Source organism: Lepisosteus platostomus, chromosome 4, assembly GCF_059453375.1.
Source record: "Lepisosteus platostomus isolate fLepPlt1 chromosome 4, fLepPlt1.hap1, whole genome shotgun sequence".
In the NCBI taxonomy this organism is placed as follows: Eukaryota; Metazoa; Chordata; class Actinopteri; order Semionotiformes; family Lepisosteidae; genus Lepisosteus; species Lepisosteus platostomus.
In genome coordinates this window covers 14,099,805-14,114,174 of record NC_142614.1, presented here as the reverse complement: position 1 = coordinate 14,114,174, position 14,370 = coordinate 14,099,805, and the positions used below count along the sequence as shown (strand labels likewise).

The 14,370-nt window shown below is 39.1% G+C and overlaps 1 protein-coding gene across 4 annotated transcripts in view; it reads left to right on the top strand.

Annotated features, from left to right (window-relative positions):
- grid2 (glutamate receptor, ionotropic, delta 2) overlaps positions 1 to 14,370 on the top strand; it is a 608,583-nt gene that overhangs the window by 525,376 nt on the left and 68,837 nt on the right. For 3 of the 4 annotated variants that reach the window (XM_088628644.1, XM_088628643.1, XM_088628642.1), the window contains exon 15: positions 3,487 to 3,727. In XM_088628644.1, coding sequence (XP_088484770.1) covers positions 3,487 to 3,727 — 241 coding nt within the window. Of the gene's footprint in view, positions 1 to 3,486; positions 3,728 to 9,784; positions 9,869 to 14,370 lie in introns of all 4 variants that reach the window. The other variant, XR_015935866.1, reaches the window with a different exon arrangement.

Here is a 14,370-nt window from a genome sequence, read left to right as displayed (position 1 = left end):
ATTTAAGGAATGTGCTTCCTGTTCTGCTATATAATCAATTGAAGCCAAAGGCAGTCACGACATATGCTGTAAAAAGTCTGCAAAAAGAAGACTGTTTTCACTGTGTAACTTTATGTACTCTCCTATGAGAGTAGAGGCACACTATTGTGAGACTGGCACATTTGTCTGACTGGCACATTTGTCTATGCATACAACAGTTGAAGATTATAATGGATAGAAGTGCATTTGGGAACTCTTTGCAATATTAGTTCAGGTGGGTAACTGCGTCAGCATCCGTAGGCTGCAAAGGAATAAGTAATAGGTTTATTCCATGCTGAAAAGAGAAGAAAGAAAACACAACATTTAGGTTGTGGAGGCTTCTTCAGGTCTGAGAAAGACAGGACAGACAGCAAAGATTAAATAGCATAGGATAATTGTTGAGGGCGGTCAAGGGAGCTGTGAACAAGAAGATTACGCAGTTTAGGTGGTCGGCAATATGAGATGATGGGGCGGTCAGAAAAGAGGGCCCCAGTGGGGGGATCAGCCTGTAGGATGGAAAAGTAGTTGTTGATGGTCCTGGGGATAGAAAGTGTGTTGGGGTGGAAGGGAAGCACCAAAGAAATGCGTATATAAGTCCCGGGGTTCCTCATCAGGTTGATGGTCCGGGGGCTGTTTTTGGCTTGGATGAGGGCCCTGTCAATAACATGGGTGGGGTATCCTCTGCTGATGAAAAAGGAGTTCATCTTGAGTGCTTGGTTATGGAAATCCATGTCATCACTGCTGAGTCATCCTAGCCGAAGGAACTGTGAAAAGGGGAGAGAGTTTTTAGTGTGTTTGGGATGAAATGAGCTGTACATGAGATAGCTGTGTGAATCAGTGGGTTTTGTAATAGACCGAAGTAGAGAGTCGGGGATGGTTAATGGATAGGTTTATGTACAGGTACTTTCCCCTGCAACAGAGCTCGCTGCATCACCAGTACCTCCGTCTTCAGCAGAGTATTGTGTTAGCAAAAATTGCTGTGGTGGTGTTTGACTGGTAGCACAACTTGATCCATGGAACAATTGTTTATGAGGACAGCTGTCTTTGTTTATGATATTCAGTACACCTATCTTTGAGTGGGATTTTTGGCACATTCCACTGAGCTAGGTTTATCAGCCCCCCCATTAGGGAAAACATCACCTTTCACAAGCTCAGCAGGTCAGCGCAATGAAGCCCTCGCTAGATTGTGTCCATTTTTGGTTATTACACCGGCTTATTTCCTCTGGGACTAGTACTGAAAAAATATAAAACCACAATGACATTTTTCATTTTCACCTGTTGAGAAAGAAGGAATGCTGTTTACAGTAGTGGCTGAAACTCAAAAGGAGCTGCACAGAGAGCAAACTAATAATTGCAGAATTCAGGTTGCCAGGCTACTCTTGTCACAATTAAAATGAGAAAGGTCCTAGCACACGCTGCAGAGTAACCTGTTATTAAGGAGTGCAGCCAGTTCGTTTTTTTGACAGCAAGGAGTTCCATTTCTCAGGTGTTTTCATCCTCGCTGGTGTTGAAAAACACAGTGGAGGAAAGAACAGCTGACACCGAGTGGGAAGCATGAAGGCTATTTCAGTCCTTCAGAAAAAAATATTAATCCTTAGAGACCTGGCTAAGATTTTCCTTTCCTGCTTCATGCAGCTGTGCAGTCAGGCTCCTTGAATCGTCCTTAGCCCATTTCACAAAGCCATTTATTTGCGTTAGAAGGGAAGTGGTCCTCGCTGCGACCCTCACCAGGAACACGCGGCTCTCTGATAATGGATGGATGGATGGGGTCCCTGTTTAAAAGCTCTTGTGCTCTGTGCTCCATTGAGGGAGAAACAGATTGTTCTCAAATGGAACTGAGTCAATGAACATATGCCAGTGCTTTGAGGTATTTTTTTCCAAATTTCCATTATGCTATTAACATCAAAACCTCTTTGCTTCCTATCGGGAAGAGTTTTAATTCAGCACAACGTCTTGTATTTCTCTGCGGCATAAGAGAAGCATTTTTATTTTGGTTGGTAGACACTGTCCTCTTGTGGTCAGAATATGGAGTAACAATTTTCACCAACTGGTAGAATTTCAGAAAAGCGAGGATGTTGCCACTGTTTTATCAATCGTGTATAAATTAAGCATGATCTCAAAATTACTTGACCATTATATTTTTATTTCTTTATATATACAGTCTTTTGTCTGCTTTTACATACTTGAAATGAATTTTCAGCAAACCACTGTGCAAATAAGACTGCCCACGTAATAATTATAAATTATATAAATAATAATTTATATAATTACCCAGCCACAATATGTGAATAACATAAATTGAAATAATCTTTAGAGTTGGAGTTAAGGTTTAGATTAGAGCTAAGGTTAGAATTAGGGATGATAAGACACACATTATTAGAATTACTTTTGCTAAGCAAATAAACAGTTACTTTACCCTGGTGCTCCAGACCCACTGTTTCTTTTAGGAATCAAAACACTGTTACAAACAAGGGGTAACAACACTAAGGATGGATTTAATTTAAAAAAACTATAAATCCAGTGTCAGGATTGATTCATTTTTCATTAAATGATGACAGAGGCAGAGAATCACAGTGTTAAATATTGCATATTTAGCTCCAGCCTTGAAAATCTGAAGCTCTTCGCTAGTGTTTTTTATTAATATGAAAGGCCATTCTGCAGTATGGAGCTACATTCTCGTCACTTGTGCTGACAGAAAATATAGTTGTTGTAAGTGACCCCTGACCCCTGCAGCAATGTGATCACAGCACATTCCCTGGAACAGTACAGGGTTTGGAGAAGGAAGCCACACTGCCTGATACCCATGTCTTATGCTTACTTCATCTGAAGGCAGCATAGTTTATTTAACTCTGCAGGGCAACTTAATTCTGTCTGAGTACATTATTTTTAATGAGTACATTAGTTTACTAAAAGCTGCTCTTGCTGAATTCATCAAATCAAATTAAGACAAAATTAACAATACATCACCAGACGCTGTTGTGTGCTTTTATTCCTCACTGCCCGTAACTCACCATTCTCAGTTTCATAAAACTTCAATAAACTTTAATGCTTACAGATGTCAGTAACACGCCACAGACATCAGTAATAGCAACTGTAATTGCTAATTAAGTTTTTTCCATAAATTCCAAACACTCTTCTGTTAAATCTCCTCAGCAGCCCTTGAAATTTTAATGCAGGCAGTCCATCCAAATAAGATAAAAAAAGACTCCCCTTTGTTTATCTTTCAGTCTGCTTTTGTCTGACTGCTTTTGTCATCACCTCTCCAGTTAAACCTAATTTTTTAGTTGTCTGCACTGAAACGTTCCATACATGGGATGTATCTTAGTTTATCTTTATCTTTTTTGACGTAATAACGGGTACAAAAAATATCTTCACTAATTAGGAAAAGATTCGAGTGGCCCTCCTTCATTGAAACCTCAAGCGTGCAGCTGACTCATTTTGTTTTGTCTTGTGGTCTTTGCCCTTCAGAATCCTCGAGCTGCAGCAGAACGGCGACATGGATATCCTGAAGCTGAAGTGGTGGCCAAAGGACAGCCAGTGCGACCTGTACTCCTCTGTGAACACAAAGCAGAAAGGAAGCGCCCTGGACATTAAGAGCTTTGCAGGAGTGTTCTGCATCTTGGCGGCAGGTGTGGTCCTCTCCTGTTTCATAGCAATGATTGAGACATGGTGGAACAAGAGGAAAGGGTCAAGAGTACCATCCAAAGAGGTAAGCGACTTTGGTTTTCTCTCATAGAAAGCCCCCCACTTCGCTGTGAGTTGTGGAATGAGTGCTTTCTCACTGTTTAAGTAAACCAAGCGACTTACTGCTTACGAAAACAATCATGGCCACATTGATTGCTTTCGGAAAATAAATGTTCGGCAGAACAACTGGCTGATGAATTTCCTCACACTAAGGCAATTTCTCCAGTGAAGAAACGTCATTTTTGAAGTTTAAAACTTAATTTGGATACAAATATGCACTGTGTATTACATCCTTAATATGGGAATACTATTGAAAAGTATTCAAAAGTTTGATACAGTATACGTCAGGAGACAACTGAACAACAATTCTCAAACCTGTCTAATTGCTCCCCTCAAAATGAGTTTGCATGGATTGAGAACTTTATGTACAGTTTGAAGAGAACAAAAGCTGGGTTCTGAAAATACACATCACCTTTTTGTAATAGTGCAGCAGTCTAACTGTCTATCTCTGTGCTGTACAGTTGGTTTTTGAGCTGCGTCCCAGATTCTGCCATCTCTCTGGTGTCACAGCAGCGGCTGGCTTTTCCAGCACACCTGATTGGAGAAGGTTGTTTCTCTCACAGCAAGGACTGGCATCACACAGGCGGCTGTCTCTCATCCCACTTTCCCACCTGGAGAGAGATACTAGAGTACTCACAACCCATAATTCATTTCAGCATCCTTGGGATTTATTATTATTAGATTTGCAGATTTATTGCAATGAAATTTTATACTCGTGTCACTTTCCAGATACACATTCAGACTAAATGGGCTGTAGATTGTGCTTTATTTTTTGGAACTTAGCTGTTCTGAAAGCAAACAGCTCCCTCTGCCATAGTTGTAATTTTGTCATGTTTAGTGCAACAGATTTTCACTGGGCAAGGAAAAATCTGTTGTACTTCAAACTACTTTGTAGAGACTTTAGATTTCTGTCCCTTCACAGAGAGTTAGAAAGATAATTTTGTTCTTGTTTGGAGATCTTTTTTTGCCAAAGCACAGAATCACAGCCATGTACAAAAACCAATGATTATTTGGTTACTTTCGTGGATGACAAATTGATGTGTTTTAGTGTTTGTCCCAGATTTTAAGAAATTAAGTTATTCACTCGCTAATTTCCATTAATATACTTGATGTAGTACATCTTTAAATTAAGGAGCAAAACTTTTTAAAATATAAATTTCTTAGAACATATGGTTCTTCCATCAGTCCTGCTGTTTCCAACACATTTCATTTGTTATTTAACTGAATGCTTGAATTCTCAGACACCAACTCCAGAAAATGAAAAGAGACACAAGTGGAACGCTGTTGTTTCTGCCCTCAATCACGGCTGTGTTATACATTTTGATGTTCTGATGGTCAACCAGGTGGTATGGAGGAATTCACCCACTGTTTGAGCAACTGCAACTATGTCACACAAAAAACAATTTTCTATTTGTCTTTTGCACACACAGAAGTTGTTGAACTGCTCTCTCTAAAAGCCAGAACGACACTAAATTCAGACATTACTTAGTGTTTTTACAGGTCCTGAGTAGCAAAAATCCTTTACTACCTCTATTATTTCAGGTAAACAAGCCTAATCTTGGACTGTAAAAACAACTTTTAGTCTTCATTTCTGTGTTTTATCAATGTTTCAGCACTCCATAAATAATTCAAATAATTCAAACACTCCATGAAATATTCCAGCAGTTTTTTGCTATCAATACTGTAAATATTACAACAGTATTTAAGTGTAGAAATCTATGCAGTTACCTGTTCAATAAAATGTACAGCAGGATGCATAGTGGAGTCTCTTTCTTCATACAGAGAGCAATATTTTTCTATGTTTTTTATGTTATATATTGCATAAATACTGTACTTACCAGTCCACATTCATACTGTACACGTTTATAAAAATGCCTGCACTATTTAAAATATAAAAATCTTTTAGGTAATGATGAAGAAAACTGTTCTGAGTAAACATCTCACACTTCAGCAAGTAGGAGATGGTTTTTGAAAAGACAAATTCAAAACCATTTGAATTTGTTTGAAGCTTGAGGTGCTTCTATCTCAGATTGAAGGAGACCTTTGCTGCATGTTCAGGGTGGCCAGAGTGTATTGTTAATTCAGAGTGTGTCCCAAAAGTTTGGACTCTTTTTACAGGACCATGGTTCAAAACCCCATTTCTCCATTTCCACCATTGGTACATTGCTTGACACAGCATCATATAAACATCACAAACTACATGAAAACAGTTTATGTGTGTCCTTTAAAGTCAGAAGATATTACAGTATCTTAATTTCAGTTCATACTTGCCTTACTGTGAACTGAAGACTTTTTTGAGGTCGAGTTTCAAGGATTCCTTTTTCACCGACAAAGAAAGTGCTGATGGGTCTGACTGAGTGAGCCAGATCAGAGGACAGGAGATTGCTGAAATACGATTTTAACACAACGTTAAAATCAACTTTGTGGCAAATAGCAGTACAAAGTGGGTTTGATCACCACTGTGTCTTTGTCATTACCCCCATTCATGACCAGGTAGCCCTGCAGAGCTCAAAGCACACACATCATAGCTCAAAAGCTTTTATCTTTCATAGTTTTGAATAAAATGGGTAGGCGAACAGCTTGACCACAGACCTGAAATAATGGTAACATCGTGTTTTAGAGGTAGCACAATGGAAGTCAAAGAGGTGAACAATTTACGGGTCAAGAGGAGCACTTACTATTTTTATCACTTACTACCGAACTTTTTAAAGGTTTTTAGGAAATCAAAACCAAAAATGACTGCATTATTGAAACAGAAATTGTACCAAAGTATCTATTACCACAGCCCTGTTTTAGCTGTGTCATACAACACCTGTTCTGTCAGTCATGTGTGCTGAGATGGTTCTGGTCACAGAGTGGCCTTTGTACAGCTGATTCTGAATTCCCCTGTGATCAGAACAGCTTTCTCATTGAATGGGCTCACGTCTAAATAATGAGAGACTAAATAATTCCATTCACTTTTTTACTTGTTTGGAATCCTACCTGCTGTGGACAGAACTTGCTGTTACTGTAAAATTCAAGACTTTTCAAACCAGTGTATGAGGACTCCAAAGAATGGATTGCATTAAAAAAGTAATGCCTTGTGTTTTCTAAAGTTTGATGAAAAATGAAAAATTGTGCAGAGGCCTGACAGCATGGACGTTGGAAATTCTATCACTTGCATTGTATTAGGTGTTAGCCTCAACTCATTCAAATTTAGTTACAAATTCACACTATAGATTAAATTACCTCAATGCCTTCGCTCTAGTGCCAAAATCACACTAGAGGTCTCACTAACACAGTATGTAAGTTGTAACTCTATAAACACTTTCTAATTTAATAATCCTGTTTTTATTTGGGGATGAATCTGAGTCTTTCTAAGTTTTTTATCATGTTTTTTTCCCTTTACTGAGAGCAAAGTTCTGTCATTTCAGGATGCAAAGACACAGAGTCAGTGAAGCGCGAATTGCAAGGCAATTGTGAAACACTCACAATGCAAGTCAACACATTTCTGAAACACAAACAGAGGTTCCCATCTCTATGAAATTCTAAGTTGACATTGGAGCAGTAAACATTTCTTTTCCCCGTATCCAACAAAAGTTACATCCTGCTTTTTTTTGTAAGTCAGCCAAATTGTCCAAAAAAAAAAGGAGACAGGAGAGGAAATACTTTTAAAAAACATTCATATCCATGCAGTGGCTATGGTTTGCTGCAGAAACCTACTGGGCTCAGCACTCTACTTGTACATGCTCCAACAGGTATGAACCAGTCAGGGGGAGACCACAGCTGGATATGACACCACACAGACGGGCAGTTTTCATTTAGGTTCAGGACGCGGGCTTTAAACTTGTTCTCAAGTGTGTCCTCTCTCGACATGAAAAACACCAGGCCCTCTACTAGCACAATGCAGCCAGAACAGCAAGGGCTAGAACAGGTTATGGTTTTAATGCAAAGATCTCTGAGGTTTATGACTTTGTCCTTCACGCCCTGTGCTTTTCACCTCTACTCAAGCTTGAAAGCTTATTGACATAGGTCATTAATGCTTAAACCTCGTAATGCCATCAAAGTGCTGCTTATTGTCTCACTCTGAAGAACCGCTTGGTTCAGAAATATGTCATATAAAGTCAGTGCTCTGGTTAGTTACCCCTGAATGAAATCCTGCTCACACTGAAATATTGAAGGATTTTTTAAAAAGAAACCAGTCTGCCACAGCCCACTATTAGTATAATTACTAATTTAACAGACTGTTATATAAATCCTTTTCAACTCCACTCACACCTCTTGTTCAATCAGTGCTACAAAAATAGAATTACTGCCCTGAGATGAAAAGATTAATGATTAGAACTGCAATTAATTGATGATGTCAGTTAAAATATAGAAGCGTTATAAAAGGGATATAAAAGAGTTTGGCCTGGTCACACATTTCAGAGAAGATTATGGAAGATGAAATCAGTTTTTGCTAATATTTTGTCAAAAAAATACACATATAAAATTTTCTGCTATCAGATTAGCTGCTATCATGCCAAGAAAGGGAGTGTTTGGTAAAGTGGGTAGATTGGTATACCTTAAACTTTTCTTCAAAACATGCAACTCAACCACGCAGGTAGTCATTTCCATTTTCCTATACTTAACAAGCTTGTCCTCTTAGGATGAGAGTCCTGTCTTACAAACTCCCTGTGAAATAATAATAATGACAAATGGAACATGAGACTACTAAAAGAGTGAGTCTTATTGGTAGTTGAGTAGTTTTTTTAGTGTAAAATGAAATTTCTGAGGGACATTAAAACAGGTTTTAATACATTAGAATCCATTTTCAGCTTAATTTTAAATATCACACATAAATCCATTTTCTAACCACTGTATACAATACAGCAGAGGGTAGCTGGAGCCTATCCTGGCAAGCAATGGACACAAGGCAGGGTACACACTGGACAGGATGGTAGTCCATCACAGGGCAAATGGACACAGACACAGATATGTACACACTCACACCAGGTCCAATTTTCCCAGAAGCCAATTAACCTATCAGTATGGCTTTGCACTGCGGGAGGAAACTGGAGCACTGAGAGGAAACCCACACAAACATAAGGAGAACATACAAACTAGGAGCAAATAGCAACCCAGGAATTGAACCCAAGCTGCAAAGCAGCAATGGTATCTACTTCGTTACCATGCCGCCCAAAAGAAAAACATTTGGAATGAATTTTTTTTTAACTATGACAGTTAATGCAATCTCATAAATCTCTCTCCTGTTATGCAGTAGGGCCTACTCCAATCAGGGAAATGGCAGGCTCCTGTTTCTTGACCGTTCATTATTGCATTCAAAGCTTTGCCACTGGTTTTCAATGTTTCAAAATCTTCCAGGAAAGGCCCTTGTGTTTGTGTGGTCCTGCATTCAGAATGAAGATTATTGCTATTGTGCATTAACAGAGCTCTGGCTGTTAAGGACCATTTGTTGTTTTACCAGGACACAGTATCATAGAAATATAATGCATCAAAGGCACAAGGGAATATTTATCTCATTATCATCCACTGTCCCAAAACCATTTTTCAAAGAAAAATATATTGTCTAGGACTCTGATGCGTGGACATCCCCTCCAACTGTACTGCTGTGGATTTCAGTCTTTTCTTGTGTTGATTTTTTGAGAAGTCTGAAATTAGGTTTCATGGCTGCCGATACTCAATGTTGGTTGGTTTGTTTTGCCCAGAAACAATGTGTTTAGTTACGACGGGACAACGTCCCAAATGAATGTACTGTCTTTTAACACAATCAAGCTAAATTCAAAGCATCACTATCATTTCTAGGAATAGAAAAGGAGTGTGGGAAACATTCAAATACAGATATGATGATAGGAATAATTGCAGATGATGATAATGATGATGATAATGACCTGTGACCTGTAATGAATGCTTCAGAAGTACCATCGTTCTAAATTGAAGTTGTGTGTGTGTGGTGGGGAGGGTATGTCTTTGGTGTCAAGATGTCTATTTCTATCATCCTTACATTCCAGGTGAAAGATTTCATTCACTTTTTGTTTTATAGATAAGTACTCTGTGTTGAGGAAATTGATAAAAGCACTCGTGGGAGAACAATGCAAAATGCCATTATTTCATCTGACACTCCAAGGTATCCAGCTCCTGAGATAGAGATGACTGTGATGACTGGCTGTCCTTCTGCTTGCCCTGCCTTGCTCTTTCTCTTTCTATCTCCGTCATGTTCTCCTCTGTCTCTACCATTGCAAACCTGCACTCAGCACAGGTGTCGGCTGTGATGTCTTGAGTTTTCCTGCAGGTGAAAGCAGAGAGCACTACAGTGTGAGGGTTTACAGCCCTGGTCTTCGGGGAGCCCAGTCTCCTCTGCTTTTTGTTCTTGTGGGGTTCTTAATTGGGATTTGTAATTGATATCAACCCAGTATGATTTCTGAGTTTCAGCACTCTTTCAGGTGTGTTTTGTTAAATGTATCCAATGTGACCTCTGGACAAAGAAATCATGCTCACTGAGGGACAGTTTGAAACTACAGTATGTGCTCATTATAAATGGATAACCTGTAAAGAGTTGTTTAAAGAGAATTCAGGGAGCAAACCTGTAAAATACGTTTTTTAAATCAAGGCCCAGGTACAGAAATGGCTAGGCAAGAAAACCGATCAGTTAACAGGGGGATTTAAAAGCCCAGCTGGAATGAAAAGCAGTAGACATATGGACACCATCCATGACCAGGGTTGTGAACCACTGCTGTAGCATACTTTATACCCACAGCCTCCCTCTCCCCTTGTCCTGCTCAGCCACTCACCCTGAGCACGCTGTCACCCTCACACTTCTCTGAGGTCCTGCTTTCACCAGAACACATGTGCCTCTGTTCTCACTCCCTCTGTGTGGTCTTCCCCTTAACAGGAGATAGGAAAATCTCTTTTCTCACACACTTACAAGCTCATTGCGTGACTCACTCATTTTCTGAGATAATTAGGACATTTCTATTCCAATTTAAAAATACATGCTTAAAATTCATAAAACTGCACATTTGCTTTGGATCTCAGTTTAATCTTGGAAGGTGCAGAATATCTGTTGCAGCTTACAGCAGGTAACACAAACTCCAATCTTTTACAGACAAAATCTAATGGGTTATCTACATCTCTTTGAATTATCAGTATCTTATGACTGTTCAATATGCTCTCCCAGTCAGCAGCAACAGTGTTTTAATACAAGCAGCACCTTTACGGTTATATTGATCCTGCTCATTAATCATCAAGTAAATAAGGTGCTGTCCATAGCAGGTTTCTGCAGCTGAGAGGACTAGAAACAAGGGCTACAAGCTGAGAAACGTATCTGAAATAATTAATGAAACATGGTTAATTGTTCCACACTGCTCTTGACTGTATAGGAACACAAGAAAGGAGAGGTCATCTAGCCCATATAGGACATTATGTTGCTTATTGATTTGAGGATCTCATTCAGTATTCATTAAAAAGTACAACAGTATTAGCCTCCAGACCATGGTGGCATAACATGTTCCAGACTCCCACAAACCCCTTTATTTAAAGAATCATCTCCTGTTCTCAATTTTCAGTGTACGTATGTATAGGTTCCAACCGTGTCTTCTGGTTTTTGTTTCACTGTTAACTCTGAAATCCAATGGGTGAAATTTGTCAATGCTTTTGAGGATTTTGAATGCTTGAATCAAGTGCCCCTGTTTGTCTTCTCTGATTGTGAACAACATAAGAAAGGTTACAAATTAATTCATTACAAATAGTTACAAATACAATCCTAGAGAGGAGCAATATCTTTTGATCACTGGTTCTGAGAAATCCTAGTCATCAATACCAAAATGTTGTGGCAGACATACCCAGAGCTTGATATCTTTCAGGTTTGATAAACACCTTTTTAGATATTTGCTCAAAACAATAGCCAAAATATCCAGACTGAACACGGTTGTTTTTTCTTTATCACTTCGTGCAACAAATGTAGTCAAAAGAAAAAATACTACATGTGAAAAATCAAACCTGTGCCTTTTACATCTTGCCACAGAATTGCCTGTTGTACCAGTCCACCCAGCATCTGCAAGTTTCCTGTTTTGTTCACCTGTGGATTGTTGTTGCCATTGCTGTTGAATGGGTCATGGGTCCAGACCACCACTGTGGCAGTATACTCAGAACATTCAGCAGCAGCACTGGTCAATTATCTTGTTCTTGCATGATGAACGTTTCTGAATATTTTTCAAAGGCTTGCTTTTTTGCACTTCTCAGTCTGATGTATTTCTAATGCTCCTGTAGCTATGTCTATAAACATTGGTGGCAATATGTTATAGAAATACATTGAGCAGCAAGACAGTATCTTTTCTACAGGCCATAAAAACACTGAATGGAACTGGAAATCCCTGCCAGCATTAGGAAGGTTGTCTTTGAATATTTGAGAGCTGTCTTCAGTTACTCCAACCTCTAACCCACACATTGCCTGCTGGCCGTCAGACCTACTAACCAGGATGCCAGTTGTGCTAAAATGACAGTGTAAGAATCCCAGCATGCTAAATTGTTGGCAGGGATTGAACCCAGGCTTCTTCTAACACAAAGTGTCCATTCTGCTGTATATGCAGCAGTAAAGTATTATTATACTACTATAACACTGAAAGAGGGTTACTCTCAGCAAGGCTGCAGTTAGGTGCTTTAAACCACACCTGTACCGCTCTTCGTTAAGTCAAAACTAATCCCAATCCTGCTGGCCTTACACTGCAGAAATTTGCAAGGATCCAGCCTGCACATCAGCATGCACAGGTGGGCCTCTAGCAAAGTCAGAAGCGTTTATGTTTTTGACATTCACAGTCCAACAAGGAAGAGTCTTTGGCTGGGTTAACCCCTGGCTGTATACCACTGCTAGGTCACCAAAGAGCCAGCTACTATATAAGGCAAGACTTGCAAAGAGCAAGACTGCGCTTATGATCCGTAAACCATGTGTATGGTATACATATCAAACAAATCATGCGCGCAAGGCCAATCCTCATGATCAATGCAAAGTCTGTGTGTTCAGGCATGGCTGTAGTGAAATGACTGTTGTTGAGGAAGCGTTTAGGTGGCATACCCCAGGACCCGAGTTACACTGACAAAAATTCAAAAGCTTCACCACTTAATCTTATGCCTTTGCTTTATTGATGGGTTTTATGTTAAAATCTGATGTTATGGTACTCTGCAAGGAAAAGACGCCCACATCTGCTTCAGAGCTGACATGTTACAGTCTCCAACACTACTTAAAGTAAAACATACAGAGGGTATCAGCTGAACAAGGTACACTCTTAAAAAAAGTGCTCAGGAATTGTCAAGATAAAATAGTATTAAGATTACTCATTAGAGAATACCGAATGTATCCTGGAAATTCATTCCACAGCACAGAGCTGATCTTATGCTTTTGTAACTGTAATTGACACATCAACAAAAATATTATTGTGAGTCATGCTAGGCCTATAAAGGCTGTTTACATACTTTGCCTTCTGTTTACTCTTGGGAAAAAAATAATGCCTAAATAATTTTAATGAAATCTAATGTATAATGCTGCCAAAGCCAAATAATAGAGGATAGATACTTCCTTACAAAAAACGTGAATTTAAGTCTTAATTCAAATGCATGAAAAAACATTGTTTAATAATTTAGAGATTTTTCATAATCTGCATGCATGATTCCTATTTATCATATAGATCCAATGCTGTGTTTGGAAGAAACATTCAATATACTGAGATTTTAAAAGATTTTTGCACACTGCTCTTGTACAACACCAACACTTTTGTACAGGAGACCAGGAAAAGTAACACTGTTGGACCAGGAGTCAAGGAAGAGTACGAGAAATGTCGGACAGAAGTCAAGGAAGAGTACCAACAGTGTTGGATAAAAGTCAAGAAAGAAAACCAACACTGTTAAACACTAGGCGGAGGAGGAAAACTAATGTTCTTGGACAGGAGTCAGAGAAGAGAACCAACTTTTCAGACAAGAGTCAAAGAACACTGTTGGACGGGAGTCAAGGAAGAGAACAATAACTGCTGTACACTTGTCAAGAAAGGGTATCAACACTGATGGACAGGATTGGAGGAAGAGTATCAACACTGTTGTGCTTGAGTCCAGCTGCTAGTTTTTCGTAGTACAAAATCTCATTGTGATATTCATAGTGAGAAAATGACACTCGTGCAGGAGAGGACAATCGTTCATTTCAGCTAAATCTTAAAGAACTATCTAGTGGCCTGGTTGGTACAAGTGGGGTAAAATACAAGAAAACTAAGAAGTATGCAAGAAGTAAAAATGTCTATCACAATAATTTATTTTTATTTTTGTAACATTTTATCACTTTCTCGTCTTTAACTATTAGTTTTTTTTTTTATATATTGCACTGACGTAATTGTGGAAAACAGCTGATCTCAGAGAGAAAACTAAGTTAACTACTCCACAGCTGGCAGTCTGGCAAATTTCACAAGTAAAAGCTGTTGTCATATTAATTTTGGTGCAGAAGTATAAGGGAGGAGCTGGATCTGGAGTGTTAAAACTGATTTAGGCCACTAGAGGGTAGCGTAGGGACACTCCAAACGGGGACCAAGAACTGAATCAGGTCCTGCATTTTGCTAAATGTTATTTGAGAAATCGGCTTCAGCTGTTTGC